The sequence below is a fragment of the Candoia aspera genome, chromosome 7 (genome assembly GCF_035149785.1).
Source record: "Candoia aspera isolate rCanAsp1 chromosome 7, rCanAsp1.hap2, whole genome shotgun sequence".
In the NCBI taxonomy this organism is placed as follows: Eukaryota; Metazoa; Chordata; class Lepidosauria; order Squamata; family Boidae; genus Candoia; species Candoia aspera.
Genome location: NC_086159.1, coordinates 17,582,170 through 17,596,445, shown reverse-complemented (window position 1 = coordinate 17,596,445; position 14,276 = coordinate 17,582,170). Strand labels below are relative to the sequence as shown.

The 14,276-nt window shown below is 38.0% G+C and overlaps 1 protein-coding gene across 7 annotated transcripts in view; it reads left to right on the top strand.

The window, feature by feature from the left end:
- The window catches only part of CAPRIN2 (caprin family member 2), a 48,928-nt gene that overhangs the window by 28,811 nt on the left and 5,841 nt on the right, over window positions 1–14,276 (top strand). For 3 of the 7 annotated variants that reach the window (XM_063308170.1, XM_063308171.1, XM_063308176.1), the window contains exons 9-16: window positions 1,376–1,492; window positions 5,376–5,507; window positions 6,090–6,165; window positions 6,817–6,869; window positions 7,638–7,733; window positions 9,433–9,585; window positions 10,637–10,820; window positions 12,056–12,238. In XM_063308170.1, the coding sequence (XP_063164240.1) occupies window positions 1,376–1,492; window positions 5,376–5,507; window positions 6,090–6,165; window positions 6,817–6,869; window positions 7,638–7,733; window positions 9,433–9,585; window positions 10,637–10,820; window positions 12,056–12,238 (994 nt within the window). The remainder of the gene's footprint in view (window positions 1–1,375; window positions 1,493–5,375; window positions 5,508–6,089; window positions 6,166–6,816; window positions 6,870–7,637; window positions 7,734–9,432; window positions 9,586–10,636; window positions 10,821–12,055; window positions 12,239–14,276) is intronic. The other 4 variants (XM_063308172.1, XM_063308173.1, XM_063308174.1 and 1 more) reach the window with 3 other exon arrangements.

Genomic DNA, 14,276 nt, shown 5'->3' with positions numbered 1-14,276 from the left:
AGATCCATGGTTCAGGGCTCCATCCTCTCCCCTCTTTAACATTTACATGAACCCACTGGGGGTGGGTCATCCATTGACATGGGATGCAGTACTTTACCATCAGTCCCTTGTCTTGGTCAGGGATTGACCCTGGAGTTTACCCGACCATATTCCCACACCACCATCTGTGGGGAAGCTGAGCCTATTCAGTCAGCCCACTGAGCATCAGGATGTTGATGATACTCAGTTATACATCACTGCCCCCAACTACCCCTGTGAAACTGTCAAGGTTCTGCTCCACTGTCTGGAGGCTGTGGGGGTCTGGATGGGGAAAAGTAGGCTCTGGCTCAACCCTACCAAGACAGTGCTGTGAGCTTTGAGCCTATGGATCCTAGAACTGGAGAGAGCTCATCCTTGAATCTTGCTCATGATCACTCATGTATTAGTCACCTCCTGATTGCATTACTGCAATGTACTCTATATGGGGCTGTCCCTTCATTCAAACAGTGTCATCTTATATGACCCAGAAGGTGTGCCTTTTCAGTGGTAGTTCTTCCCCTTTGGAACAATCTTCCCCCTGACATAAATTTGGCCCTGACCTTGCAGGCCTTTAAAAAGGTAAAGGTTAGTTCTGGCTCTTTTCCTGTACCTTTGGGTCAAATTGAATAGAGTTCCCAATGGATGAGTTATAGAATATTTCAGTTCTGATTGCCATTTATTATTTTAGTAAGTTTTAATGAGACATGTTTTTTTCTCGTGGTTGATCATGGTTTTTCTTTCTTTTTCTTTTGTATATTGGCCAAAGTCACATGGTCTGAGTTAGGCAGCTGTATAAGTGTTTTAATCAATAATGGTTTTACATGTTTAAAAAAAGGGGGAAAAGATAGATACTTGTTTATTCTTCATTATCCTGAACATTTCAAAGTAAGCTGATTTTATGCCTGCTCATGTGCATTGGATGAAATTAGAACTTTTACTCTGTGATAAATTTGGTCAAATATTTTTACATGCTTTTTAATTTAGAGACGAGAACGCAGACCAAAGCTTGAATCAGATGTGAAACAAGTGGGTAAAGTAAAAATATCACTGTGTGGTGAAGGAGTTTGTAAAAGTAAATCAAACTAATCTTGCATGGTGTCCATAACACTGTTTTCTTTGTGCATTTGCATGAAAGTTGTGATTTTCTACTCAGATTAGTCTTTTGAAATAGTTGTAGAAACAAAATGATGCCTGGGCATCCTGTGTAAAAACAAAATTATTAATGTTCACAAAATAATACAAGCACTTGACGTACATCTGTTTTTAGCAGAAGGAAATCTTGAGAAACATACTGGCTTTCAAAATTTGTTGCTGAATTGGGTTCTAATAAATAGAATTCTTTTTTTTTCTTACATAGGATGGAAAGACAGATGGAGTAAATGGACACGGCATTGATGCGCCAAGGAAAAAAGGGACCTTCCTGTCAGTTGGAGAATCATGTAAATTACCCAGGAATCTCCAAAATGTTATGCAGGTGTGCTAGCCAGATGATACTATATTTTGGAGTACTTAAAATATTTCCGGGAATAGATGATATATTTCTGTATAAAATACAGTATTTTGCTTCAGTCGTTTTTAAGGAAGTAACCAGTGCCATAGAAAGAGAAGGCTTGGATTCTTGGTTTTTATTATAGTTATTGTATTATGTATTATAGTGTTTTACAGTTTTATATTTTTATTTATGTTTTATTGTAAAACGTCCAGAGTCCCTTTTGGGAGATGGGTGGTGATAAATTTGATTAATAATAATAATAATTCTAGTGATTACAAGCAGCAACTGTTTTGCAGCATATAGATTTTTCATTTTTTCCTTACTGCTGTGTTCCGTGAAACTAAAATGTACAGTTTGGAATAAATGAGATTTTAGTGTGGGGCTGTAAGAGCAAAACTGATGTAATTTCTACTGTGTGTGAAGAAAAGTGCCTTATGATCCTGTGAAGGCGTATTTTGATATAAGTGAGTATTTTGATATAAGTGAGTATGAGAACTCTCAACTGCTCTTTTGAAGGCTGTAATGTTGGTATAAATATGATTTCGCATCTAGGTATAACTAGCTTAATTTACTGACATATACTTTAAATGACTACATATGCCAAGTTCCATGAATTAGTTGGCTAGATAAAAATAGTTGTATAAAACAATCAATTAACTTGTTGCCTTTGAAACTGTTTTATAATACTTATGCATATCATTCCTAGTCCTTGACAATTTTGAGGTATGAGCTCAAGTAAAGTAGACAGTTACTGAAAAACTTTCAATTAAAAAAGTTCATTTAAAAACAGTAAACAGTAGTTGGCTTCATACAGTATGCTGAACCATAATCTGGATTGTTTTGCTTTGACTTAGTTTTCTGTGAACTCAGTAAGAGGCTATATTAGGACTTACCTTGTGGAGTAAGCACAGCAGCATAGCTTTACTTTTCCATTTTTATTGCATCCACAATAGCTGGCCAGTGTCCCTGTTTTGAATCACCAGGTTCCTTCTAGGTAAGGAAGGGCCTGAGGAACCCTTGCTGAGTCACTGAGGACTATTCTAGGTATCAGATAAAACTGCTCAGATTCACTTTGAATGGGACTCCGGCTAGTCCTATAGAGATGACTGAGGCACGATCTTGCTCGGTTGTCTGAGAAGAGTTTCAGCCTATTCGTCCTGAAGAAGTGGACAGGGTCCTTGGCAGTGTGAGCTCTCCTACTTTTCTTCTGGATCAATGTCTTTCCTGGTTGGCCAAGGCCTTCCAGGAGATGGCACTCGGTTGGCTTCAAGTGGTTGTTAATACCTGTTTGCGGGAGGGGATTTTCCAACTGCCTTGAAGAAGGCAGCCTGTCCCGTACTCAAGAAGTCATCCTTGGATCCAACTGTGTTGGATAACTTTCATCCAGTTCTGAGGAAGTGAAGTTGGGAAAAATAGCTGCAGCCAAGCAGAAACTCTTCTCACCTCCCTTTCCCTCATTAATTCATTAATTCATTAACTCACAACTTTACTCAAAAGCATCCAAGCTGGCATTCCAGTTGCCTGGGATAATTGAGCCACACTCTGGTGTTTTCAAGGACATGCTGAGGTCCAGAGGCAGCCTCATCCCATCCAGGCTCTTAGCTTACAGAAGCAAATGCTAAGACAGAGTGGGGAGGTGGGTGAAGGAGGAAAGGTGATAAGCAAATGGCATGCAGATAGGGAAGCGGAGGTGTCCAGAGATTGGCAGCTATTACAAGCAGGCAAGAGTACTTTTATTCAACTGCCAGGACCACAAGTTACGGTGAGCAGGATATCCTGGTGGGAGTCCTGCCAGGAGCTTGGAGCTTTGCCAGTAGCTCAGTAGCAACTAGAAGAACAACCACACTGAAGTAGCACCTCATCCAACTACTGCAAGAACTTTTGGAAAAAGGCAAAAGTTGTATGCTACTATATAGACTTTGAGGCTTTTGTTTGAACTGAGTATTAGAAGACAGTATAAAGGACTGAGTACTAAAGACTTATTTATGTGGTAACAGCAACTTGTAAGTCCTAGAAGGACAGAGTTAACCCAGAGTGAGGAAGTGTGTGCTGCAATAAAGCATTGTGTATAGATTTGCTATGCTGTGGTGTGTCCAGTCCTTGGAAAGCAAAGAACCCTCACACCAGTCTCCAACTTTCCTTTTTAGGAAGGTTGTTGAGAAGGTATGTGCTGAGCTTCAAGCAGGCCCTGGAGTTAGAAGTTTATCTGTACTGTTTTCAGTTGGTGTTCAGGCTGGGTTATAGTACTGAGATGACTGTTCATGCTTTGGATGATCCTTGGAGTGCTTGGGATGGAGGTGGTGCTTCCATCCTTGCCCTACTAAATCTCTCAGCAGATTTTGGTACGATTGATCATGGTAACCTTCTGGAATCGGCTAAGGGGGTTAGGAGTGGGGGGCACCATTCTGCAGGGGTTCTCCTTCCTCCAGGGCCAATTCCAATCCTACATGGGGTTCCTCAGGGCTCAGCTCTCTCTCCACTCCTGTTTAACCAATGGGTGAGATTATCCATCAGCATGGAGTGAGATACCAGTATGCTGATGATAGTTATATATCTCCACCCTGGGCCAGGAAAGTGATGGCACTTAGCCAGTGTCTGGAGGCTGAGAGGGTCTAGGTGGGGATGAACAGACTGCAACTCAACCCTAGCAACATGGAGTGGCTTTTGGTTTTGGGACCTCCTGGATCTGCGGAACTTTCATCTTTAACTCTTGATTGGGGTAGCACTCGCCCAGACAGAGTTAGTATTTAATCTGGGAGTCCTGGACTCTCAGATCTTACTTCATGAGCAGGTAGCAATCATGGCTTGGGAAGCTTTTGCACAGATTTGTTTTGTGTGCAAGTTGTGCCTGTTCCTGGACCAGGAGGCCCTTCTTACAGTTGCTCATGCCCTAATCACCTCTTGATTGGATAACTGCAATGCCGTATACATGGGGCTGCCTTTGAAAAGCACTCAGAAGCCCCAGCTGATCCAGAATGCAATGGTGTGTGCAGTTTTGGGCACCCTGAGGTTTGCCTGGGTTACATTGTAGTTGCACGAGCTTGTAGAAAGAAAGGGAGGTGACTCTGACAGAAATATGCAAGAATCATTAAGGGGCAAAGGGAGCTGAAACATTGTCTAAGTCCTGGGAAACAGTATTCGGCCTCTGGCAAACGCCTCCCTGATTCACTAAAATATGAGAAGGAGAGGATGTACAGCACAACCAGACTTGTAAAGTTCTTTTATTATAGCCAGTCTCAGTAAAGTTTTTGGAAACTTTTGGGTTTCCAAAAGTTTTGCTGTTAAAATGAAAAATAATACATTTAGTAGATAATTCTGAAAACGGTATTTCAAGCACTTGAATTTCGAGTTTGAGCTTACTGGATTTGTCATGTACATTCAGAATAATCTTAGACATGTTTACTCAGAAGCAAGTCCTGCTTTGTTTAATATGATCTTTCCCTCCAGTAACTATGAGGTTTTAGCTTAAGTGTTTAGAATGTGAGGCACATTTTCAGAAAATATCTTTTGCAGAATGATTTCAGCATTATTTAGGCCAGGGTTTCCCAAACTCTGAGGTGTGTCTGCACCTCCCCTCCTTGGGGAGGTGCAGACAGAGTCCAGGGGAGGTGTGAAGAACCTTTTAGTTGTACATTGTTACAATAAATCACCTTTCCAGAAATTTCATCGTATTGGTTTCATTGTTCATTTGTGTTCACTTTGGTGTTTGGATTTTTAGGGGAGGTGTGTACATTAAGATTGCACTAAAGGGAGATGTGATGGCAAAACGTTTAGGAACCCCTGATTTAAGCAGTCTGAGAAGAGCTGAATGCTCTGTGTAATTATATGCTCTTCCTCACTGCTTACCTTTTTTCTGTTGTACTAGGTAGCTAAGCCTGTGCACCAACCAGCTGCAGAGTTTTGCTCTACTTCTAGCCTTCCAAAGGATCCAGTACTAAGAAGGGAAAAATTGCAAGATTTGATGACTCAAATTCAGGGGACTTGTAACTTCATGCAGGTAAGTTTATTGGTTAACATAATAGCATTGGAGCTGCTGGGAGTTGATGATGAACCTGGAAAGGTAGGGATATAAAGGAAGAATGATTTCAATATCAGAGTTTTGAAGCCATATATATCTATGATTACATCAAATATGCTGTACAGTAGATTCCAAAACTTCCCCATCTCTCAAAGATACTGAGATACCATCCTGTAATGGTATTGACCTTGAAAAGGTGGACCATATTTTACTGCATTGTGAATTTTCTACAGGATATTATCTGGCCTACTTTAAAATCAAGGCCAGGAAGAAATATTTCTGAATATGTTAAAATTTTACCTGCAAATTAAGATCCTAAAATTACAGTGGCAACAGCTAATTTTTTATAGCTATATAAACAAGGTGTTCAGTAACACATTAATAAGTTTTAAATGGTTTATGTAATATTTATCAATTTATTTGTTAAACTATTTAATGCCAAACTTTTAGATTATATCTGTATTTTGCTATTTGGATCTTTTGGCCATAAATAAATAAGTGTGTATTGGTATATGTGTGTGTGTATATATTGTTCAAAAGGGTAACATTTTTGTCTTTAAGGAATCACTTCTGGATTTTGATAAACCTTCACAAAGTGCTGGCTGTTCATCACAAGCCCCTTCTGTTGATTCTCCAGGTAATTCTATTTAATACATTTAAACAAATAAAAAGATATATATAAGGAGATAAAACAATAAAATAAGTAAGATAAACTTAAAACAGCTAACATCCATCTTCTAATTTCAAATGGTTGATTATGGTTATGATAAAGATGTCTTGTATTTGAAGTTCTGACTTTTTTTGTGAGCGAAAAGAGTATAATTGTATGAAAACTTTGTTTTCTGTTTGGCTAAAATCATTGGCTGGCAGTGAGCTAGCAGTCCTTCATGGTATATCTTGGAAATATTATATGGAATATAGTATATTACATGTAAACCTAATTTTGAATCTTTATATTTGCCCAAAATTTCTATTTCAACATTAATCGAAATAAAGAATGTATCAAAGCTATATTTAAATTATATCAACATATTGAAGAAATTATTGTGGGCATTTTAAAAAAAAGTACTGCAGCTACATTTGGAGATATCTCTAATTTTGATCTCAGATTTAAGACTTCGAAACTTTGTCCTTGACCCAACTAACTACTGAGATGCAAATCAATAATGCTAAATGTAAATATAGCTGTCAGCCCTTTTTTATCTAAATACAGTGTTACCTAACACAGAGCTATCCAACTGAGTTTTCATTTATATGAAATGGTTATGACCAAATTCTTATTTTTTAGCTTCTAATGAACAACTTTCAAGCCAAAATGACTTCCCTGAACAATCAGTGCAGGTAAAATTGGAAGTTATCATTTCTCAAGAAAGATGTCAACTTGCAAATATATTATAAACTTTACTTGATTGAGGATTTATTTCTACTACTTGTGCACTATGTACCAGGGCTAAAATTACTTTTCTGTGTTAGGAAAAAGTAGTTAGTCCCTTGAAGAATGATAGGGGGGGGGGAAAAAAGCACATACCTTACCTTGCTATTTTCTCAGGTTAGGATTAGGGTTTGTCCTCTTATGAAAAATGTCTAATCTTCTAAAGCAGTCTGATTCCAAGACAGGCCTGAACAAATGGAATTCAGCATTTATTTTCCATAACACCTGCTTCTGTTTAATCCTATTTATAAAATAGCACAACAGGTAGCAACTAAATTAGGCCTTCATCATTCTATCAAGAGTCATTGGGATGGTGGGTTTAGCCCTTAGACCACTTTTGATTTCCCTGCTTAATCTAGTTATCAGTGATGGAATATTTTCTGTGATTGGGCAAAGCAACAGTTATTCTTCCCAAAGAAGTTGCCTTTGGCTATCAGCCACTATATATATAATGGAGGATTGTGCTGAGGAAGGAAGAGGAGGGCTTGCATAAGCAGGCAGCCAAGATTATCTTTCTCCAGCCCTCTCACTATGATAAACTATAAACCAATGCTGGAACCCAAGTTCTTCACTTTTGTCTAAGTAAACATCTAACTGAGAAGCAAATTTTATGGCTTATTTCAAATTATACATTTAAAGATCTGCTTTAATTGTATTGTATCAATTTTTATTGTCAGAGTGCTTCTTCTCCCATGACCTTGCATGGCTCAAACACTTCCTTAGTTTCTGATAATACACTGTCTGGATCAGAAACTGAACTTCATTCACCACAAGTAAGACAGATTTACTAATTCCTCTCTGGCTTTATTCTCTTGACCCTAATTTATGTATTTCCCACGTGTAATGAGGGATTGCATTTGCAGGTCCCCATCAATCTGTGTTAGCTTTTGAGAAGGAAAGATGTGGCCTTATGCCAGTCATGGCTGGGTGATGCGGAGGGGCCATGTTAATAATGTTCAGTAGTATCAGTACACCTTTGCCAGAAAGGCAAGAAACAGTCAAGTATGGAAGCACACGGCAGCTTGTTTCCAGAGCCTGTAATTCATACTCTTTCTCTGCTGTGCAATACACTTCGAGACTCAGAAGTATGATGTCATCAAATACAGTATTAATTATTCTTTCTTTAAATATTGACCTAGTCATGCAGGAAAAAGAGTTCTTTCTGCTCTGGTTCTTGGTATATAAGTTCTGCAAATTTCCCATTTTCTAAATGTGACCTGATCACAGTTTCTAGAATTCCCAGCCCATATAGCTGAAGAATGGTGCTCTAAAGGAAGTAACTGAGAACACATTTTATGGTTCTTTTTCTCCTTAAAGAAGAAGCCTTCAAAGTAGCTATCACCTGTGATAAAAATCAATTCACTAAAATAAACAGAACTCTGCCTTTTTCACCATCCTTTGCTGTTTTTCGGTTGTAAAGTGTTCTTACAAGAGGCAGAACTAAATAGGATTGCTACTACAATATTCAATAAATGGCTTATTAAAGAAATCTAGCCATTTATTAATATGATCTTATTTCTGTATGTGTAGTCAGAATCAGAATGTTCATTGACTGTTTTAGAATTCTAGCTTGCAGAAGCCTAAACTATGAATTTTGAATGACTTAATTTTTTGACCAGGTAACTTTCAGTTTCTCAAAAGCTGTACAAAAAAGCAAAATGGAATATTCTACCTGAATACCTAGCTACCTGATTTTTCTACATTACTATAGCTTTTTATGCTATAATAGTGTGGATATTTAACAATTTGGCCTGCAGTTGGAACAATGTGGAATTGGTTTGCATATTTGCTTTGACTTTACTTTTTAGCAAGATAAATAAAAGCAGTTATTACTGTGACTGCTGCAGAGTTCTAAAGTTTATATTGTAATATGCACTAACAGAGGATTGAGCGGAAAACCTGGTGGTTGTTAGAGCATAATGCAAGGATAGAATCTTTTTAGATTCCTTTCAACTTACCTCAGAGGAGCAATATGTAGACATTTCCATCTTGGTTACATCTTCTAATGAACCTTCACTAGAATCTACCTCCATCAGTCTATTACGAAAGATCATGTTTAGCTTGGCCACTATGTACAACCTTTGAAATGGCGGTTTGATTATGTCTCCAGACATCTGTTCCACATTCTCAAGGACTTCAGAATTTCAGTCCCCCACAGTCTTTGTATAAGATAATTCAAGGAACTTCTGAGCAGTTTGTCACAAAAGACTATAGTTATTCTGGTAGGCTTAAAAACAATATATTAAGAATACGAATTAAGTAACCTGCCTTTTTTGTGTGTGTGCTGTTTTTGCTTTTATATATCTTTGCTTCAGAGAACTCCTTCCAAATGTAGGTTATTAAAGATAAACAACAAGCAGAATTTAAATCTGTTGGCTTGCAGAAACTGCTGATGTTTTGACAATTTAGGGTTTAATAGCCTACGCTGCTGCTTCCTAGAATGCCTGTTTCACTGTGCTGCTTCTCTTCAAGGTTCCTACTCAACTTTCAAGTGAATCACAGATACCACTGACGCCATCAAGAACTAGTATGTCACCAGTACATCAAGGGAAAGTTTTTCAGTCTCCTCCACCAAGTAGCAGTGCTGTTAATATAAAAGCACCTCCCTTTCAGGCTATGCAGACTGTAAGTGCAATATAATTTTTCAATTGATTTTATTACAGTCACTGACCAGTACAGATACAATTCTATAAAAATATGCACATTAGCCATTAGCCATAAAATATGAGCCATCTAAATTAAAATAATTTTAAATTTGAATTTACAAGTTCCAATTAAGTGTTAAAACACGTTTGGATCACAATGTAAGTGAGCCCCTTAATCAGGTTGAAAAGCAATCTTATTAATTTGCATTATCATGGCTAATATTCTATCACATATAAGTGTCTATAAAAATATATGTAAAATATTAAAAGGAGTGATAAAGAGTAAAATATCATATAAAATGTGATATACAGACCACAAAGTTATTACAAGGGATACATTACTAATTTTTCCAATCATAATCTGACGTATCTTCTTAGCAGCTGCGCAGAATCTGGCTGTTTGCGCAGTGACCGTTGGATATTCATCTATAAGTAACATCCGCATACAATCTATATCTTTTCCATCTAGGGCATTTACTAATCAATGGTAATATTAGTTTAAGTACAATATAATTAAATGTTAGGTTGCACAAAGGAATATTGGCCAATAATTCCAGTTCTTCAGGAAGAGCAGAGAGCTCTCCATATAAGATATGAGACCTTTGTCTAGAAAACCAGATTTTGTTGAGTAGATGTTAACCTATTTTTCATAACTTTTCTTCTCAGAGAAGCGATCTCTGAAGGATATCCTGGTTTTCTACATTCTTATGGTTTTATTTAGAACTCATTATTAAATTGCTACTTTAGTCCATTTTTGAAGTTTCTGAAACTGAAATTAGAACTTTAGTGAATTAGAAATCCAGCATAAAACTCTGGATGAAATTAATCAAACATTGTGGAGAAAAAGATGTAGAAATTAGACAGGAGGCTTCCTGGAAGTTGCAGTCTCTTCTCCATTTCTCCAGTGTAAGTGGTTAACATTTCAGTTTTCCCTATGAATGATACCCCAGTTTGATTTGGGGCAGTAAAAGCTTCTGCTTGGGGTTTACATGAAGCAGGCACAGTTCCTAACCTTATGTTCTCTGTTGTAGGTGTTCAAAGTAAATGCACCTTTGCCACCTCGTAGGGAACAGGATATCAAAGAGAATTCTCTGCATCCCTCAGGATACAATCAGAATTTTTCAACAGCAAGCACGCAGACACCACCTGCATGTAAACTACCATCTACTCAAAATGCAGAACAAACAACTTTTTCACAAGAGTCTCTTCCAAATGGTAAAAATAATTTCGTTGTAAATCAGTAACCAAACTTACAAAAGATAACAATGATTTTAACTCCATTTTGAATACTCAACAATATTTAACACACATTATTTTAAGAATGACAGAAAAACTTAAGTAGTTTTTGTTTTTTAGTTCTATAGATACTTCACAGACGTTAACCTACTGGTTCCTCTTGACAATAGTGGATATAGATGAATGCTAGTATCAAGTTGCCAATATCTAAGGCTCTGAGGGAAAAAGGAAAATCCGTTAGGTGTTTGATGTGCAGCAAGGAAATTGGAAGCATTTACATTACAGAACTTTAACTGTTTTCATTTGATTTGACTACTTGAAGGAGGTTAACTTCTTAGCTGAACCATCCAACCTGGTCAGGCCTTCCTGATACTGGTCAGCCCTCCCCCATGTCCCCCCGTCTCCAGCTACATCTTTAAAAACTAGAAAATTTTCAACTTCCTCCTCAATCTGCAGACACTTTTATAGCTCTGCATATACAGGGTATTAATATCTCTCCTTGCCCACACAACCATAGAAGACAAAAGCATAACCTCCTCCTTTCATTGGGAACCTATTAGTTGGGAACCTATAGTAGAATTTTCTCTTTTAGGAGGTAAATGTTCTGGGCAGCTTTTTCCTGTTTCCAAATTACTTTTAGGTGCTGGGCACTTCAACCAGGTAATCTCATTGTGGGAGATAGGCAAAGGATGTGCCCACTTCGGAGATGAACATTGCTTTTGAATACCTTGTACTCTTCACTACTGTGGGAAAATAGAATATTGGGTTAGTTCTTTTTCTGTAACAAGTAGAGAATGGATCACACCCATTTTGATGAGAAGACTGGCAGGAAAACTTAAGTTGTCAAGTTTTGTTTTTTCAGTGTCTAATGTTCTATGGACAGTTTGTAGATTTTAATTTACTGGTTTCTTTTGAAAAGTCACGCTCCCTCCTTTAGCATTTACATTTACATTTATCATTGTCTTCCTTAATGTTGATAAGCCCCCAGGCTGGCTAATTTATGATAAGTCCAACTATTTAGTGAAGTTTTAGATCCAACAGATTAGTTTATTCTTAAACAGTTATTAACAGTAACAAGGGAATACTCCTTTGTATTACGAGCAGAGTGCAAATGTGCCTGAATAATAAAGGTTGAAAAAAAAATAGGGGAACCACATCCTTTTCCTTTGCAGTAGCTTACAGAAGTATGTAAGATGTGTACTTCTCATCTTAAGCAGGTACTTGCCAGGCTGAGGGAGCTGTTCCTGTCAGCAATGGTACCCTCACCTTTTATGCAGCTCAGACAGCCACTTTCCCTAGACCATCTCAGCCTTTTGTTCCAAGCCGTGGATCTATCAGAGGTCCTCTCAGGGGCGTAAGATCAGTGACCAATTATCGCTCTCCTGGTGGCTATAAAGGTAAGTTCCAGTTCTGTGACGATGCTTGTGGCTGGGTATGTTTTGATGCAGCTCTATTCCTACTCCAGTCCAGAAGTGAACCCTGAAAGAATAGTGTAATTTAATGATAATAAACTGTAGTTCAGGTTTTGTGGACTTATGCAGTGGTATATGGAATACAACTTTTATTGGACCAAGAACCATACCACTCTGAATAACATGTCAAGGGCAATACTGCAGAAGGGGGCAGGACCCCATACAGATTTAAATTAGATTAAATATGAATATTGTTTCAGCACAATTATTGGACAGTTAAGTATACCCTTAGAGCAACCCTCTTTTCATGCATCTGCAGTGATGTTCAGATTTAAAATAATTCAATAAATGTGCAAGGAACAAATCATTTTCCCATGCACTCATATTCTCCATACACATGGAGACTTTCATCCTCCACTGCATATATGCATGTATTCTCACACACGCGTGAGTCTCATACATAGAGGTGGTGGTGATGGTGTGGAGTTCGTTGCTGACAAGCAATAGATACAGGGGAATATAGGAGGCTGCACCCTGATAGGCTGCAGGTTATGCATCTCTGCTAATCTGATTTCATGAAAATGAGTCGCTAGGCAATCTTCCCAACTCAGTGTACATGAAGGCATTTGGGGAAAGCTTGAGTTACTATTTTGGTAACGTAATACTCAAATTAATTAATACACAAACAGAAAAAGATGGACCTATTGGTGCTTGCTCAATCATATGTAGTCTGTGTTCCATCGTAATTTATTCAGCATTTAATATTTCTCTTTAGTTTGTATAGATACATTATACAAACCTACTGAAAGCTTTTCTACATTCCTTTTTTAAAAAAAATAGTTCTTCGACATCGTTTTTGTAAATACTGTAACATGTCTGAACACATGCCTTCCATAATATTTAGTTCTGAACATCTGCCTTCCACATGGCAAGAGTGTTAATAGGGTTACCTCATCAATGTAGGACGATACGGATTCGGAAGACACTGCATTGCTTACTAGCCGATTGTGGGACCAGTTCAAAGTGCTAGTCATTTCCTTTATAAAAATCCATGACACATCACCAGGTTATATCAGACAATGCTATATCAAAATAAAATCTGCCCATCCAGTTTGGATAACTAGAGAGTGTCTATTAAGGGTCCTCCCTTCTCACAAGATTCACAGGGTATAGCCCAGGTGATAGAGGTTCTTAGTGATGGACCTAATCTTACCCCAGAAGTATGGGTGTCCCCAACCCTCCTTACTTTTAGGAAACCAGCCTGTACTATTCCAGTAAGTTTTTGGCCTGTAGAGGTGCTCCTTGCTTAGCGACCACTCATTCAACAACTATTCAAACTTATGACGGTGCTGCATGAGTGGTACTTATGACTGGTCCTCAAAATTCTGGCCGTTGTGGCATCCTGCAGTCACATTGCCATTTGCAACCTTCTTTGCAAGCTTCCTACAAACCAAGTCAATGGGGAAGCCAGCACGAAGTCACAAATGGTGACCACGTGATGTCTTCGCTTAATGACCCATGTTGATTCGCTTAACAGTGGCAACTGGAAATACCGGAATTTCTGTCGCTAAGTGGTGTAGTTATACAGTGTCGCGCTTTATGATTGTGTCATTTAGCAATGGAAATTCTAGTCCCATGTGCCATGGTTAACGAAGGACTACCTGTAGTTCTATTTGGGTGGCCATAATACAGAGTTGAGTACCATTTTAATGGTTTGGCCTTTTATTATATAGTATTTTGAAGGATTATGCACTGCCTGTAAGCTATATGGATTGGGATGGTTTATAAATATTACTGAATATATAAATGAAACCCTTCTAACCCTACGTCAATGTTATGATCACTACTTACTAATGCACAGAATCATTTTAATGGACAGAATGTGGTTCTGGCATCCCAGCCACATTCTGAGTCAGTACTGGCCATTTTTAATGGCAATATTAGTGGTTGGATGCTATTTGACATTTCAAGGAGTATTTGAATTACCAATTTGGTCACATATAAAGGGCCCAGTCTAACATGT